The sequence below is a fragment of the Hemibagrus wyckioides genome, linkage group LG18 (assembly GCF_019097595.1).
Source record: "Hemibagrus wyckioides isolate EC202008001 linkage group LG18, SWU_Hwy_1.0, whole genome shotgun sequence".
Lineage (NCBI taxonomy): Eukaryota > Metazoa > Chordata > Actinopteri > Siluriformes > Bagridae > Hemibagrus > Hemibagrus wyckioides.
Window position 1 is genome coordinate 13869884 of NC_080727.1, and position 18342 is coordinate 13888225.

Below are 18342 nucleotides of genomic sequence, written 5' to 3' on the forward strand. Positions count from 1 at the left end.
TTACACCTTAGATTCTGTGTGACACAAAGTACTAGTTAGCCACATTAACATTTGGGGAAAAAATCTATATAAAATTTATTTTCAGAGAACTGTGCTTTTAAAATGGAATTAATGATGCTGGTTGAGTTTGGTAACTTAAAAAAATAAAAGCATACTATCACTCAAAATCCATGAAGCTAACTGGATTAAATATTTCAAATCCAGACAAATGTCAATCTGACCATTGTTAGAAACAAGTTTGCACCAACCTTCAGAAAACATTTGACCAAAATGAAGAAAAATGTTATGTCATTTTAAGCCAAGACGTGGCTGAAATAAATGTTACATCATGAGCCTGAGCTGATTCAAACTCTTACCTGTACTCCACATAGAACCAATACACATACTTTGAAAATGCTTATCTTGGGTTATTTATCACAATTGTATTGTGCATCTGGGTATGTTTGTAAGCCACTAGGCGTGTTCACCCTGACAGGGTAAGAGAGCATCATTAGAGGAGATTAGGAGAGATTATAAACAGCGGAGTGTGTTCATCCCACCATGGGTGCCCCAAGCATCAGTGTACAGAGATAAGAGCCTCAGACGTCACTGCAAAATTCCCCAAAGGCCAATCACACACACACACACACCAGCCGCAGCCCTCGTGATTGACAACCTCATCACCTGCATCTCACCCTTACCTCCATTTCTACCCACATCGCTGGCTCCCCACGACCTGCTGCGTACACAAATGATTAACCAACTCATTCATTTGCTTAACAGATTAGGTGAACAGTCTTTAATTAAGTTCATACAGCTTTTGCTCATGCTCATTATTGTTTAACACATCAGGAACAAACACATTACATTCTTTATACAAAAGTGCATATTATGTATAAGTGTGTATAAATGATTAAAAGCAAAGCAAAAAAAATTGGAGAATCATTTAGTGATGGTGAAGTTGCTAATATTCATATTTACATTTTTACTAATGACAGTCTTTACAGCAGTTATTGCACAATTTGTTGTTTGAGCTGATCACGTTCAGTGTTTTCGATCATTCGCAGTCACATTTCACTGCTTCCAAGTGTGGACTTGATATAATTTTAAATCAAATTTCTCAAAGGAATGTTTATGTGTTTATGATGGAAATTTATTCCAATTATTCCGTGCGATAAAGTCAGATTATGCAATTAGCAAAAGAAAGGTAAAATATGGCAGTGATTGCTAACTGATCATTTACATTTTCTCTTTAACAGGTAAGCCTGTATGGTGAGCATAAAGTGTCTGTAATCCAATAGCTATTGTTTCTACTGTTTGTTTGTTGGCACCTTATGAAGGCTTCACTAGGCCTGTGCCTTAAATGTGACACTGAATCTGTGTATTTAAATACAAGGTCTGATAGTAATGAGACAAACAACTGGTAAAGAAATCAAAAATGAGTAATACAAAATTATGAACGTAAAAAAAACCCTAATTTTTGTTCAGTTTGCATGCAACAGTCTAAACAGACTGTAATGAATTGTTGCACATTTGTAAAAAATAAGATAGAATGCGTACTAAAGAAAAGATGACAAGGCATGCTTATAGGACAATAATCAACAATGGGATGGTGTGATATCGCCAGTGAAAAGTTCATTCTTTTCTTATAACTGCAGTTTCTGGAATACTTTATTCCTTGTATAGCATAGCAATTTACCAAAGTTATGCCCATTATATTTTCATCTATTTCTAGCTACATTTAAAGTTATGGAACATCCTCAAAACATTTGCTCTTCTTATCACTTATGATAGAGCAACTAGAAACAGTCATTCCTTTGCCAGCCTCTCTCTTTTCTCTCTTTTGAAATAATACAGTTTGCAGCCACAGAGTGTAAACTCACCTGTTCTAAAGACTTTCCCATTTTGGGAAGCACTGGAGACTCCTTCCATTAATTTTAAATAAATGTCTTTGTAAAGAAAACTTGTCAGCATGTCAACAATTATCTTACATATGGAGCATCTTTCATACAAGTTTTTTTTAGATGAGCTATGATTAATATAAAAAATAATCAAACCAGTTATTTCATACATTAAATTAATCATATATATATAACATATATATATATATTTAACATATTATATATATATATATATATTTAACATATTATATTTTATATTTATTTTTTATATATATATATATATATGATTAATTTAATGTATGAAATAACTGGTTTGATTATTTTTCATTTGATTCCTTCAGGCATGTGTCTCTTGACTATGTCCTCATGTCTAACTTTCGTGTAAATGTAGCCTATAAACTAGCCTATAATTTATGCCGTTTTATTAAGAAATACTTAAGGATGTGCATTTATATCGACTTACATAAGGTTAGATTTAGGTTTTAAGTTTTGGGACTATTTTTTTTTGCGCAGACATGGCAACCCTGCTGCCTTACAAACGTTCAAATATACACAGTGTATAGTGCGTAATTTAAGACAGAGCCGCCCCCCTTCAGTGATGTGAGCCAAACCACCTGCAGCTGAAACGGAGTATGAGAATGAGAAATGGAGAAGAATCGGACTGCTAGTGAAACATTTCTTCCCTGATATGGCTGGCGAGCTTTTAGTAATAGAGGATCCCCAGGCGCTCTTTATCAGAAGACTGCAAACGGGTGTAAAGGAGATAAGGCTGGAGGCATATGTAGTAAGCCAGGATTCATTTGCTGGCTCTGTGGCCTCCTGTGACACATAGCCTTGCGTAATCTCTTGTAGTACACGTTCAACTTAGAGCACATCAATGGGCTCTTTATCCCAAACACACACATTAGCCGCTTCACTAAATGCCAAACGATATCTCAGAGAAGTGCCGGGGAAATAAATGTGGGAAAAAGGCCTGCAGCTGATTTATGGTCATCTTCAGAGTAAGCAAGGTGCTGCTTTATTGTCTCAAACCATTTATCCATTTATCACACCTTCATCCTAATTAATACTGCTATTTGCGCACGTGCATGGACACGACGCACAAAAATACGCTATAAACTATGCAGGACGCGAGTTATTGTGTGTCTTTGTATGGACGGAAGGCAGAGTAGTTAGGCTATTTTTCGACTAATTAACCTCACGTCCAACAAGTGTGTTATGGGAAGGAGAAGCTGACCCTGGCCAGCGCATGGCCATCTGCAGCACCATGACGGCGCAGGCACCCAGCAGATGCTAGCGCCAGTCCCAAAGGTGTGTAAGCCGTGTTCACATGTTCATCACACCTGGTTCACGCTGAGGCATCTCCGTCTCTGTGTTCTGATAAATTGTCCTGTCAAGGGTTTATGCGCATGCGCACTTAACTTTTGCACGCCTTGCAGTTCATGTTTCTTCGTATATTTTAATACTGGGTGCGTACGATAGACTATGAAACTACTGTAGAGCTTTATGTTGAAAGCATTTTCTAAAATTTAAGTAAGTAGAATAAAATATGACAGAATGGTGTTGTTTTAAGAAGGCATTTAAATGCAGTGGAATAGGGCAAATTTATAAGCTATAGGACAAATCGTTAGAACACCGAAATACTGCAAGAACACAGCAGTCAAGCAGCTGTGGCTTTTGGATTTTCCGATATATTTCCTCCAAGATTAACCAGTTCCACCGTTCAGAAAACCGAAATTAATAAAACTGTTTGTAGGCTATATGGTCTAACCTCTCGATAGCCAACTGTACAGCCTTTTACGCTTATTTTCTAGGAACTACATAGAAAGCATGCAAAATGCTCAAACTAACGTGGGAGTACATTTTAGGAGAGAGGAGTGGAAGTGTGGAACCATCCAGAGTTTCTAGTCAAGACTTCATCCTCCCTCATGTATAGCGCATACACACGATCCTAAAAGACTCTAAACGCTTTCATTTGTGCCAGCAATCCATTTAAGCCCCGTGGATTCAACGTTAGCTGAGATTATAGCAAAGGTGTTAAAAAGAAATTGAAAAGTAGCATCAGATATAGAATGACAAATAGAAGAGCATCCAGACCCAAGTGAAAACTCCACTAAGTGCATGGGGCTAATATTAATTGAGGTGCTCATTATGTTCAAGGCAGCCTACTATTATAATATATGAAAGAGGAAACAAAATTTCTCACAATATGTATTATCTATCTATCTATCTATCTATCTATCTATCTATCTATCTATCTATCTATCTATCTATCTCTCACTCTCTCTCTCTCTCTCTCTCTCTCTCTCTATATATATATATATATATATTAGAAAAAGAGCGAGTGAGTGGCAGTAGTGATTATGTGAGGTTAAGCAGCAATGATATCTCCCCATCAGCACACTAACAGCATGTGCTCCAAATGAAACAGCCCCGACTCCAATGTTAATGAGCATGCTAATATAGATATTAGGGTTTGAAGCAATCAAAGATTAATTATCACAGATAAGAGTTCATTAACTACTCACTCAAAGTCATTTGATACCTTATTGAAATCAGGTCATTGGCCTACACGTGTAGCCAAATAAGGACACTCATCAGAATTTTAACGCTTTGAAAAAAAATCATTACATTCACACAGCATCAAATGATGATCATCAATAACTTTACAGCACAAACACTACAGAAACCGGATATTCAATGGCCATATATGTGCAACTAACTAAAAAAAATTGAGTGTGCTGTTCATTTCAAAATAGAAAAAGGAAACAGAGATAACAAGTTTAAAGGAAGAATCATTTGGTCCTAAACCGAATTAGGAAAACAGAAAGATTCAAAAGCTGTAAACAGGTAATGGGATAAATATTAATAATATATCCTATTGCCAAGCTAAACTGTAGTTTCTGTGAGTTTTTATTTGTGTAGCTGGTTTTGCTCTTTAAATAAATATAAATTATGTTTTAATTCACAAGTAATTTTAAGTGTGTTGTAAGAAGTGAAAATAAAAAATAAAATCTCATATACATGCTCGGAAAATTTCAGATTAAAAATTTTAGATTTGATGTAGATTTGTGTATTACCTCATCACACTCAGTTGAAAATCTAACTAAACAAACAAAAAAAGACACTGTTCATGGTATCTGGGCGCCCTTAAAATATATGGATCTTAGTTAAGAAAACTGAAATTTAAAAAAAAATAAATAAATAAAATGAATCAATAAATAAAAATAAAAAAGTTCAGCACTTAATCATGTGACAGAGTGGAACTTACAACCCATTCAAGCTAAAAGCAATTTAACTTCCTGCTAAATATTTGTGACTAACACTGGTTCATCGAAAGTTCTGCATCTCTTTCACTCGCATATCATAAATTAAATATTATTCTGAAGCCGAGAATAAATCGGTTGACTGGTTTCCAATTTTCGAAGAACACGCAGGTGCAATCATGCGGGACTGATGAGACACACCGCTTATTCTGGCATCAACTGTAAAACATCTCTCAACTCTCATTCATCTGTCACCTGTTATAGTCTAATGCAACATTTTCCCTGTATGTTTAAGCAAATGTGGCCTAAGTCCAAAAAATAAAAATAAAATAAATTACACATTCTAATTTGTCCAAATTGTTTTTGTTTTGATATGTCTGTATCGTTTCATGCTGTTTGCGAGAGTTACAGTAGTTATTGCACATTGATTATTGTAGAGTTCGTATTATTGATTATGGTGCATAATGTAAATAGCCATGTGTCTTATAAAATGTTAAATACGGAGCTAATAAATTAAAGGTTTTATTTGAAAACTGTATTGTGATTTTGGTGTAAGTATATAAAGTTTAACAGACATGCAAATCAAAATAATTGACCGTTAACAAATAAATCAAGGTTCATAATAATAATAATAATATTCACTTTTTATTAAATAAAAGTGCAATATCACACGAATATGCAAAGCGCATTTCCCGCATCCAACACCGTTACAAACGTAAAATTTTATAAATTAAGTGTGAAAAGGAAAAGGGGAACATCCTATTATTGTGAGACGAACACTAGGGGTTATTTTACAAATATAATTTCATTGTTAAATCTTGTTGATTATTTACACTCAAAACTTAATCAAACTGCAAAACTGACCATCAGGTGTCTTGGCCCAACTGAAGCAGTGATAGGCCTATATGGGTTTTAAAATGAAATGCCAGGTCGGTGTGGGGAGAGAGAGAGAGAGAGAGAGAGAGAGAGAGAGAGAGAGAGAGAGAGAGAGTTAAAATGAAAATGAGATGCGCTTATTCCGGTGTGGGGATGCAAACAGAACATAATCGAGATTAGAAAAAAGAGCCTATAGCGTTTACTATACAAAAAAGATATTTTACACATAAATATTCACAGTAATATAATTTCTATTCAATACAACTCACGCTGTTGTTTTTACATTAAGGTCCGCTTGCAGTGTGTGATGCGCTCAGTTCCTCCGGCAGTGCATGAAATTTTTGCATCCTTTTTCCTCGTGAAAACACGCTCACAGACATTTCACAACTGAATGAAAACACGCAGTTATTTTATGTTAATTCTGCACTGGAGAGTCAACACGGATCCTTCCGTGGGCTTCTTTACGAGCTGTCGGTGTCCCCTGCGTGCATTATGAGCCCGGGGTTCGGTTTGTGTTTCTTCAACAGTTGCGTGATTTTTTCGTCGTCCGAGTTTGGGTCTAAAGGCTTGTTGTAATCGTCGTCATCGTCTTCGTTTTCCGACGCACCTTTCAGCCGTTCGGTCTCCGAGTCTTGTTTCTTTTTGGCCGAGGCCATCTCAGCCGCATGCCGCTTCCGCCACTTCGTTCTCCGGTTCTGAAACCACACCTGAAATAGACAATAACAATAAAAATGTTTTGATTTAGCCGACCAAATACGGTGCTGTATAATAGATTACACAACTCTTAAAAATCAATTAAGATTGTCGATATAGCCTATTACTCAATTTTGCGACATTAACATTTAAAATAAAATGACCGAACTTGAAACTGTGCCTATGAGGCTTTTTTGAAATACTTATAAATATGTACGCAAATGTTGCCTGCTGGATTAACCTAACCTAATCATTTATATCATTTAAAAAAGACAACATAATTTTTCAAAAAAAAAATTTCTAATGATTTTAAGCGAAAAATAAAAAATATTATTCCAGACATATAGCCAGATAAATTATTCAAGACCAATGGGCCTGAATAATAATAATAATAATAATAATAATAATAATAATAATAATCATCATCATCATCATTATTATTATTATTATTATTGTAGAATTACACTAATGTTAGGTTAAAACCTCAGTGCATTAGCAATAGAATATAAGAAAGAGATGATTCATCACTGTAAAGTGTTAATTCAACAATAGTGATTTTGCTGTGCAAGTTAACCGAAGCACCACTTTTCAACCTTTCGGTATTTATACAGAGTGCTGTTCATTTCAGACACTCTTTCTGTGTGAGTTTGTAAGCCTTACCTTAACTTGGCTCTCTGTCATGCCCAGGGAGTAGGCCAGACGCGCTCTCTCCGGTCCTGCTAAATACTTGGTCTGTTCAAAAGTCTTTTCCAGCGCGAAAATTTGCTGACCGGAAAACGTGGGTCTTGTGTGTTTCCTCTTTCCGTCCTTATCCAGCAGCACTGAGTTCTGATCTAAGGAGAACAAATTAACTGCATTTTATTTACGGTTATATTTTCGTAGCAAAAACCCTCATAAATTAATGTTCATAAATGAAGTATTTTATTTAGTATTTAATTAACTCATACCAGGGACCCTTTAATTCAAATCTGGACTTATACATAGATAACTGTCCATAATTACCAGTTAACACTGGTGCATACAGTATTTAAACCCAACAGGACACAAATGATCTGAAAATGGAGGTCTTGATGTGAATCTAGGACTGATTACTCCATGCTTAAAATAACGAACGCATACAGTGATTAACCCCGACAAGACACTGTTAAAAATTATTGCATAAAAACTAAATGTACAGTGGTCTCAGTGGTCACTAGAATCACAGGAACGAGAACTGAACTGAAGATGAGGGCACAACGCAAATCCCCAGTTTTAAATACACTGTTCATTTTTCATGTGTTGATTTAACACTGGATTTTGATGTGCATGCAAACATTTGTAGTGCTTTAGTGAATTCTTTACATAGTGTGCGTATTAAAGTACGAAGAAACAAAAAGTGAAAAAGAATGCACTTACGAGGTGAACACGCAAATCTGGCATCTCTCCAGTGCGGGCTTTGCACCACTCCCGGCCAAAATATAGGGGTCCGGCCGGGCAGTTCGGCCAGAGGTTTGGGGTAGCGGGCCACGGCCACGGCAGCTGCGCTCGGGCTGAAGTAAAGCCCCGGAGGAGGAGGTGGACTTAGGCTGCTGAAGCGGGGCAGACCAGACAGCAGACCGGCTGGAGAGGTCGCTGCTCCAGAAGAGACCACCGACGGCCGACTGAGGATGTCGTTTATCCCGTGTGGGGTGGCCGAAGTCCCGCACTGCTGGGATGCGAGAGCCGAGAGTCCAGCCGCTGATGTTTTGATCCCCGGGGAAGACACCGGGACCCCGCCCGGGTTGGGAGAGGTCGAGGTAGGGGAGGTAGACGACGCCGGACCGCTAGACGGTAACGGGTAAGCCGGGTAGAGAGGCGTCTTCATTTCGGTCATGCTGTGCAGAGCAGATAAAGGCGAGGTGTTGAGGAGAAAGGCGCCCTGACGAGGTCCGTCCATTTGCCCCACAGCTAACATAACCGAGCAACTACAGTTCAAAACGTCTGAAATGTGCAATTACGCGAAGAGTTGTAAAAACGGGTTTTTAAAAAAAGAAAGAAAGAAAGAGTGAGGTTATTTACTGTGTATAAAAGCGCCCAAAGGACAAAAAGACCAGGTTATTCTGCAACAAAGTGCACGAAATCGCAAAACAGCGCATAAAAAGCATCGCATTAAAAAAAAAAACAGGCTTAGTGCTGGATTTTTTTCTCGTTTAAAATTCCGAATTAATCAGACTGCCGTGTTATAGCCATCTCCTCCCAGGCAAAAAGCAATCGCTGAGTTCAAAACATTGCAAATGTTCAAGCTTTGGCATTCTCTTAGAATAAAGAGGAAGACAGAAAAAAAGAGAGAGAGAGAGTTCGCCTCGACAGCTATAGGCTGCTATTCAGTGTTGTTTTGAAATCTTCTATAAATAAAATGGCAGTCTTTCTTGGTAGTTCACATATGAAGACCTGGAAGATAATAAAACATTTTCATCGACCTGCTGTCCTTTTGCTGAAAAAGTCTAAACTTTGAGCGTGTCACTTAGAAAGTAGAAGGACTCGTACACCGCTGTGATTGGCTAAAGCCCACCGTGACGTAATGACTGTCACAGACGGGGGGGAAAAGTGCTGGACTGAATTTAGGAGTCTGTTTTCATTGGCGCTCTCTGTCACCGCTTTAAATTTGCACATTAAAAGAGCTGCCACCCGCTATTAAATACCTATATACTTTTAAAAATGGACAAAATCAACCTAGTTCATTTGAGATCTATTTCTCTAAATAATAGGACATCACCTAGGCAGGCAGTGCAGGTTGTATAGTCTACATCTGCGCTTTTTAATTTCGACATATTCAGGGTTGTGTTTTTATTTTCCACTTGACACAAAGACCCAATTATTTTGTCATTTTTTAACACACGACCAAAGATGTTCAATCATTTTAAGGTAAAAAAAAAAAAAAGAAAAGAAAAGAACTGGCAATATTTCCTGGCTACATCAAATATGGAAAAAAATTTAAATGTTGAAACGCATGAAATGCTGGATTAATTAAGGCTAAAAAAAATAAATAAAATTAAATTCAAATAAAAAATAGATTTATAATCCTGAGAATCATCTCCTTCGTTTGAGACATGATTTAACCAAACCTTCTCCAAAAAGGTTCATATTCAGTCCTGATCTGTAGTGATGGACACATGGGTCATCGGTAGGCTTGACTGCATATGAAGAAAATAAAATAAAATAAAATATTTATATCGAAAGAAAAGAGTGGCAGCTTTCATGTGACATCTCCTAGTTATATCCCCGTATAAATTGGGAAAGTTCTATAAGGAGTGAGGAACAAGTGTTATTTGCATAACACCAGTTATTTGGAGTGTAAAAGTTATATGTAAAATAAAATGAAATAATATTATAAACTAAAATAAACAAATAGATAATATAAAAGCCGGGGTTGGATATAAATATAGTTTTTTTATTATACTGATTATTTTACATTAGTCTTAAATTAACTGGTTCGACACTCTCTCTCTCTCTCATATTAAATTATACATAATTTGTAACCCAATCAAATATTTTTGACTAAAACAGACTAACGGTGCCATTAATAAAAGTCCACGAGTAGTCTGCCATCTTTCAGTAGACAGAAAGCGAGTATTAATATTAACAGCGTGCAAATAGACAGAGTAGGACAGGACAGGTATTTCATAAATGCTCCTAATTAACAGCACAATTTATCAACAAAAATAATGTAAATGATATACACAATAATTATTTTATTTAGAAGAAATACACCAACTGAAATAGCAGTATACAATCCTATTTAAAACGTCTTAATTGTAATTATTCTGTGATATCTGAATTCAACCTAAACAGCATTAAAATGAGATAAATATCTTTGAATCCTTATATTAAGTGATCATCCGCCATATTGTGTTGCACATATAGTGTAGAAGCTATAAATTAGTGTCTTAATATAGGGAAATACTGTATATGGGATTCAGTCCTTGTAAGGGTTCGAGCTATTAAACTCCTACAACTGTAACGACACCTAGCGGTGACCCAGCTTAACTGAACTATAATCGTAAAATCGTCTCATTTTCACCACTACACCGCCACCTAGTGGGAAAACCATTCATGGGCCAACATATGCCCGGATGACTAGAATACTGTCGTAAGAAAATGACTTGTTGGTTGCACTAAGCAGTGTTTTGTGCTTGAGCTGCACAATAAAGGCTTGAAAGGCTATTCTGAATTTATTGTGTAAACGAGACTTTGTATAGGAGAAGCATAAAAATCCAATTTTTTTGACGCATCTTCTAACCAACAATTTTCTGACCCTTCACATTTTTTGTATTCATTAGTGAACAGATATCTTGAACTTTTGTTAGATACATTAAATATTGTGGAACTAGTTAATTTGGGTTTTGTTTTATAGTAGCCATTACCAGTTGTTCCCTAAACAAACCTATATTTTATTACCTCTCAATTTACATCAAAATGCTGCTCATCATGCTACAGAGAAGACAGTGTTAAAAGACACTTAAAGCAGACACCAGAGACTCAAGGTTGAATAGTTTCACTGCATGTTAAACTTCATAAGTTCATGAATACATGAAGTGTGTGTATGTGTATGTATGCGTGTATATACACATGCATATATACATACACACACCCACCCTATATTGGTGTTAAAGTGACTGGGGTTTAGTGACGGGTTTTTGTTATGAGATTGATTGTACATGATAATAGATAATGGTGTTGGAGTGAATCATTAATAACTAAAATCTGCCTATGCCATTCACTTACCCACTGAATTGTCCTCAACACTTCCTTGTACCTTTTTAGCTACACATGCTTAAAAATGTTCCTGCATTTCCACAAGGGACTTATTTTCATTATTTAACCTATTTATAAGAGGTGGCACAGTTATTCCAGTTGCTGATGCAAAAGAGTGAAAGTAAGTATCTGCAAAATGTGTTGTGAACAAGACCTTGAACTGTATAAAAACAGGATCAAAACTCAATAAAAAAAACAGGCCACTGTAGTTCAAATGTTGGAATTTATTTACATTTACTCCCGAGCCATGAGTTTCTGCTTCTTCAGCTTCTTCTGGGAAACCTATAAACAATATAAAAGAGGAATCAGTTAATTATTTTCAAGAAAAAAGCACCAGCAGCAGAACCAGCACCTTTATTTTGTTTTATAGTAGCAGGCTGCTCAGGAAAATGAGATTCTTTTCATCATTAATCCAAAGGTGTCCTAAGAAGTCATCATTGCAGCCCAACAGAGCAGAGAAGAAACAAAATCCTAAACAATTACCTTTTTCTTCTGAGCGACCTCCTCCTCTGGCTTTGGAACAATCTGCTCCTTCTCGGTGAGGATCATCTCAATGTGGCAGGGGGAGCTCATGTAGGGGTTGATGCGTCCGTGGGCACGGTAGGTACGCCTGCGCATCTTAGGGGCCTTGTTCACCTGGATATGCTCAATCACCAGAGAGTCCACATCCAAACCCTGGGTAAGAAGAGCCAAGAATCAGCCAAATATACATTCACCATAAAAACCATGTTACATTTAGTAATTATTCATTGTACAGTACAGAAGTGCCTCGTACGGTTCCTAAGTCACATCCTGAATACCTAGTACTTTTGTAAAGTCACTGGTCCTATAAAAAACAAAAACCATGAGAATGTTTCTTGGGAAAATAGAAAACCTCTGAAATTACTTGCCCATTTGATTGTGACCTATATTGAATGAGACTGTCAGAGTGGATTAATGGCAATCCAAATGAAGAGTACCAAAACTTGAAACGTTAAGCGTTTCAACTACGACTCACCTAACAGATTTTAAGAGGCTGGCAAGTGAGCTAAATATCACTGATGAGAAAACAATACTTAGTCAACCTATATCCATCTCTAGAAATAAAAGATTCCTTTTGTCTGGCCAAACATGTTTCACACACATGGCTAAACATGTTCCTGAGACATTTGATGTTTTGGTTCAGCTAATTAAATGCAGTGTGACTAACAGAAAAATAATAAATAATAACACCAAACAGCAAACAAACCTAAAGGATAAATGTCACCGATTCAGATTAATGGATATGAGTGTGCCCTCACAGTTACAGATTCTACAACGACTGTTTGACCAGTCAATCATCAGCACTGTTTCCAGCTCTGCCCACAAGTCTCTCCTTGGTTTAATTCAATAACAGGTGCATTTAGTTGCTCCGAAAAGGTAACATAACTCAAGACGAATAGAAGTCAACTGAATTAAACTCTAAAATCAAAGTTTTCAGGAAAAATAAATAAAAATTCGGCGTGTAATTGAGTACCTTCAGTTCAGCGTTGCTCTCTGCATTCTTCAGCATGTGGAGGAGGAACTCTGCACTTTTCTTAGGCCAGCGTCCCTGAGTCCAGTCATGCTGCTTGGCCTAAGAAGAGCAAAGACATGCATTTACATCTCTGTAACCGGACTTCAGATAACTCTACCCAAAACAGTGCAGGTTGCTCAGATTAATATAGCTGTTTTCATGATGAATTCCAAAGGTGTCCTAAGATGGTCATCATTGCAACCTGACATCAATTAGCCACAGACATATTTCTGTACACAAGCTACATGATCATGAATGCTACAATCTCATTGTTTCAAATTAAAAGTTGACTGTGGAGTCATCACATTTCTTTGCCCAAACCATGTAAAACTTAAGACAAGATGACTAGTAGGTACTATTAAGATTAAAACGAAACGAGGAAACATTAAGGACATGCAACAGCTTTGCCAATATGGTTTGTCCTACAGCAAGAACGCTTTATTCTCCAAACACTCTCCACATCTTAGAGGTGGATATGTTGAATATTGTACAGCAGTTAGATTCAACAAGAGGTAAACGCTTCAGTAGTAAAGCCCATAACAATAATTCTGGTGGTTTCTTAAGTTAGACATGACAGCCTTGCATTTGATGTTATAACAAGCTCACGCGCCGTGAACAGTTTATAAAGACCCTAATACAGGTGAGGAAAAAGCATCACAGCTTACCTGGGCACAGCGGCCAACACCGCCATTGTAACGGCGGAAGGGGACACACTGGCGCTGGACCACGACGTCCTTCAGGTACTTTGTGGCTTTGCGAATGTGCATGCCTTTGATGGCCTGAGCTGTCTCACGTGTGTTCTAGAGAATGGGAGAAAAAAAGGATTTTTAAAAAACAAAAATGGAAAACTAACTACGATCCACAAAGAAACACAGCTGCTCAGAATATGTTCAATTCTTTTCATCATTAATCCAAAGGTGTCCTAAGAAGTCATCACTGCAGCTGGTGGAAACATACATAGCAAAAAAAAAATTAAAAATAGAAACAAAATACATCAGGCCTTGAAGTGCACAACATCGATGCAGGGTCTATCGACTAACTCTGGCCAGCATTTCACCCAAATTCAATCCCGTCTTAAAGTCTCAAACATTATGGCACTGCATACCTGGATCACATACTGCCCTTCATGTACCATTTTCATTAACAATAATGCCTGTTTTACACAAAAAGCATCATTGCCTGGACATGTGCAATGTATTAAGTCAACTTAGATTGTCTCACACCACAGAATCAGCACAAAGGTTGAATTCAACAAAAGTGGCACAGCGAAACAAATATTGTATTTTGTAGTCTTTCTAACAAAATCCCACAATCTTTAAAACTAACAACCATGATGTGCACGGCCTGTTCCTGATGTAAAATCCAATTTAACACAACTTTCACCCACAAAGTTTTACCTTGAAGTGGACACGAAGGTTGGAGCCCCGTGCCTTGCACGCTGTTGGGAGGAAAAAAGTAAAATATCCAGATTAAAATACAGAAACTTCATAAAAGGGAAAAATACAAAGAAAAAACACCTGCACTCACACTTAGTCGGGTTCTCGGGGTCGAGCGAGTAGCGGACCATTTCTGCAGGTCTGGAGACAAAATGAAATCATGTAGTCATTCATTTCAGCGGATTATGGACGGTCTTGATTACAGTGAGAATGGAAGGTTGCTCAGACTGATATGTATTGTTTTCATGGTTATTTCCAAAGGTGTCCTAAGATGGTCATCACCGCAACCTGTAACACTTTTCAATGATGCTAAAGGCACAGCCATGCTACATAAACTTCTAAACAAGCCAACTTCATTACGGTACTGAATAATCGTGTCAATTAATGAGGACATGAATTCATTTTATTCTCACTTTACTGATAGATCAAGCCCATTTTATCAGTGATACATGATAGCTAAACCTCATCTAGACATTCAAATCAACTAAAGACAAACCTACACACTACATGCCGAAGACTATAATAGTAGTAATAATAATAATGGTTATAAAACACTTATGACGGTGAAGCCCTACAGCTACAGGCTTCTTTTAACGCTAATACACACTGAAGCGGATTAAGTTAGCATGAGGCTCGTAAAGAAACCATAATGCAGAAGGCTGGATGAATTTTCAACAAACATTACCCGCTTTTTCATTTCAGTTCACTCATTAACAAACAAAGCGACATTATTTAACTAGAACTCTCTCTCACATGTCACTACATTTACTAGTTCTTAACCGTGACCAATATGGCAGCACTGAAACACCGGGGAGACACCACCGAGATCAAATTTCTCAAAAAATCACCAAATAAAACAAGCTCATAATTACAAATGTCATCGAAGACACTTCAAACAAGCAAGCGAGTGTGAGATTTAAAGCTAAAACATTAGGATGATAAAGATATCGAGTGGATAATCTTGTACTTTGTGATGACAGCCATTTTTAGGGCACTTACGTTCTCGGGCCGCAGAAGGGAAGAGGAAGTGCAAAGCATTCTGGGAAATCAAATCAGTTCCGTCTTCTTCGGCGAATTTGAGTGAGTGTGTGATCGAGCGTTAAACGCCGCGGCGACGCCTAGCGGTCAAATACTGTCATAACAAAAGCCAATATTTTTAGTTTTTGGGTTTTATTTAAACAATTATTATTATTATTATTATTATTATTATTATTATTATTATTATTACTACCTGTTGACTATATTCCGTCTTTAAGCTACACGTTTTTTCTTTCAATTTGTTTTAAATTTGGCCACTTTTATTCATTTTAAAACAAACAGAAAATTACTTAAAGAAAATTTAACTTGAATATTTTTTCTCACTTCCTCTAACCCCTCCCTTCCCTCTCTTCTCTTCCTCCTCCACATCTTCACTGCAGAAAAGCAAAGACAGGACCAAGAGGAGGAGTGGGAGTGTTTTGGAAAGACAGAAACGTTTAATAACTTGAATATTTTTTGTTCAAGATTCTGCACTAGGTTTCCTATTCAAATGTAAGCAAATGTATTATATTGACCGTGTTATCTGCTTTGTACAAAAAGCTTACCTCAAGTAATTACTAATTTCTTCTAATGAAGCATTGTGTTCATAGGACACTCAATAGAACTGATCTAAAATGGATCATAAGATTTTACGCACTTATTTGGAGTCCATGCCAGCTTGAGGTTACACTCCCAATAAAGAGGGCATAAAAATGGATATATATCAAATACTAAGAAACTCTGAAATGTATGTAAATATTCCAAAGATTCTACTTTTTACAGTTCTGCTCAATAATGTATTTTGTAATGAACGTTACAATGATCGCATTAAAGAAATAAAAAACAGTTCCACGAGTCGTCTCAGACTTTTGGACCCCACTGCATGTTATAAATTGAACATAAAAATGCGCAAGGGATCTTTAGTGTACAAAAATTTGCCTGAGAAGTTTCTGAAACAGATCAGGTGTGTTTGTCCATGAAGATTCTTTCAGCTTCCCTCTTGGTCCTGATGTCATGCAGCTCATGAATCAACAGCTGCTCAACTTTTCTGTAGTGCATTTAATACTCTGCAGTCTGGGATTTAAACAGGAGGATGCTGAGCTGAACTACACAGTGATTCATGATGATAAAATATGCTCAATAGTGGATCTGTAAACCTGAGATGCAGCTTCTGTAGGGAAAGCTGTCTCTGATGATCTTTCATGATTAAGGTTCCCATTTAAGGTGGAAATTTTGGATGCAAAGAATGTGATTGGCTCCACTGTACTGACTGCATGGTTGTTGATTTCTAGGGGAACACTGAGGAGGTGCCAGATGGGCCACGTCTCTCTTACAGACAGACTCATTATTGTTGCTAATGAAGCGAATTATAGTTGCTTAGTCTGCACATTTGATCAGTTGGATGAAATTTTGTTATGGATGTGCATTCACTGCTGTACAAGGAGTACAGCAGAGCACAAACAGCAGCAGCACAAACTCTCTTGTCTGTTAGGAAGTCAGCAATCCCCTGGCAGATGGAGGAGTACAAATTCAGTTGTAGCAGTCTGCAGAGAAGAGCTGATGTTCACAAACATGACTTTGGCATCGGAGCCTAGTGTCCAGATGACTGAGGACACAGTAAAGACTCAGGCTGACTGCATCATCAGCTGAATGACTTGCTCTATATGCAAACTGAATTCAGGCAAGAAAGGGGTCAGTGGCAGACTAGCATAGTGAGATGCATGTCATGCATAGGGTATTGATACTGCAAAAAACACAGACAAAACATCTTTTGGGGGAATTTTTGACTGCTATGTCTTGCTCTCTAATCAGTATTGTATGTATTATTGGAAAATAATATTAAAAACCCCTCTATGTTTTAGCCTACTGGATTGGTTTTAAACAGCATTCTCTAAGTTACTGGAGAAAATCTGTAATTTCATAATTCTACCACTAGATGGCAGAAAAGAACAATCTCAAAACAAATCTCGAAACAATCTTTATATGCTTACTAGTGCCCAGAGGCTGTGTGTGTTATTTGTGCTTTTGTGTTATTGGTGTTGGATAATAAAAAGTATGAGACATTAGACAATAAGAATACAATAAGATTAAGAAAAAAAGTGTCTGGTTGTCTCTAATGGTAGTTTAATGGAATGTGTGTTACTTCTAATGGTTTATTGCATGGGCTAGCTGATGAGTTGAATCAGATGTGTTAGAAGAGAGAAAACAGTGAAAAGAGCAGGACGGGATTTACTAATAGAATCCCTGGAATAACTGGAATTCCCTATTATGTGATGGAAACCATTGGCAATATTTTTTAAAGGATTGTAATTGTTTTTTCCAAGATTTTGTTTTGTTTATCTATCTATCTATCTATCTATCTATCTATCTATCTATCTATCTATCTATCTATCTATCTATCTATCTATCTATCTATCTATCTATCTATCTATTGTGATTTACATTATTACAAATAAAAACTTATACATTTCCTCTTTCAATGTAGTTACTTCTTATCAGCGTCTGACAGGGAGGTGTAGTAATTACACAATTCGGCCACTAGATGGCAACAAAGTACATATTCTATTCTGACCATAGTCACGCTTCCGTGCAGTATTTACTACAGAGGTCTATATGTTAGGGGAAATCATTAGGCATTGTAGCTGTTTCTATACTGTATATATTTTTGGATGCATCTTATAATGGTTAACCTTCACGGTGCTCACGATGATGATCGCCTACTGGGAAAACATCTCAATCTAATGTGACTAATACACGACTAATGAATCATGTAGCTGATCATATGTCAGATAGTCATATATTTTATGCCCTCCAACCAATTTAAACAATTTTTATATATTGCTGATAGTGCTAGGCCAAGTCAACAA

General features: G+C 37.0%; 2 protein-coding genes and 4 non-coding genes across 6 annotated transcripts; all 6 read right to left on the minus strand.

Moving 5' to 3' along the window:
• Nucleotides 1–5810: 5810 nt before the first annotated feature.
• nkx6.1 (NK6 homeobox 1) lies at nucleotides 5811–11545 on the minus strand. Its single transcript, XM_058415941.1, has 3 exons — nucleotides 8111–11545; nucleotides 7376–7548; nucleotides 5811–6729 (listed from the first exon to the last, which is right to left on the minus strand). Exons 1-3 carry the CDS (start codon nucleotides 8646–8648, stop codon nucleotides 6484–6486), a joined length of 957 nt encoding a protein of 318 aa, XP_058271924.1. The 5' UTR covers nucleotides 8649–11545; the 3' UTR covers nucleotides 5811–6483.
• A 147-nt stretch (nucleotides 11546–11692) lies between these two features.
• On the minus strand, nucleotides 11693–15520 carry rpl17 (ribosomal protein L17). Its single transcript, XM_058415942.1, has 7 exons — nucleotides 15458–15520; nucleotides 14550–14599; nucleotides 14420–14460; nucleotides 13688–13822; nucleotides 12984–13082; nucleotides 11972–12163; nucleotides 11693–11770 (listed from the first exon to the last, which is right to left on the minus strand). The coding sequence occupies exons 2-7, from the start codon at nucleotides 14587–14589 to the stop codon at nucleotides 11723–11725; spliced, it is 555 nt and encodes a 184-aa protein (XP_058271925.1). The 5' UTR covers nucleotides 14590–14599; nucleotides 15458–15520; the 3' UTR covers nucleotides 11693–11722.
• On the minus strand, nucleotides 11865–11931 carry LOC131369663 (small nucleolar RNA SNORD58). The gene has a single exon (XR_009207311.1). It is a non-coding gene; the product is annotated as a small nucleolar RNA SNORD58 (small nucleolar RNA).
• Nucleotides 13155–13223, minus strand: LOC131369665 (small nucleolar RNA SNORD58). Its single transcript, XR_009207312.1, has one exon. It is a non-coding gene; the product is annotated as a small nucleolar RNA SNORD58 (small nucleolar RNA).
• Nucleotides 13897–13964, minus strand: LOC131369661 (small nucleolar RNA SNORD58). The gene has a single exon (XR_009207308.1). It is a non-coding gene; the product is annotated as a small nucleolar RNA SNORD58 (small nucleolar RNA).
• Nucleotides 14676–14745, minus strand: LOC131369662 (small nucleolar RNA SNORD58). Its single transcript, XR_009207309.1, has one exon. It is a non-coding gene; the product is annotated as a small nucleolar RNA SNORD58 (small nucleolar RNA).
• Nucleotides 15521–18342: the final 2822 nt, after the last annotated feature.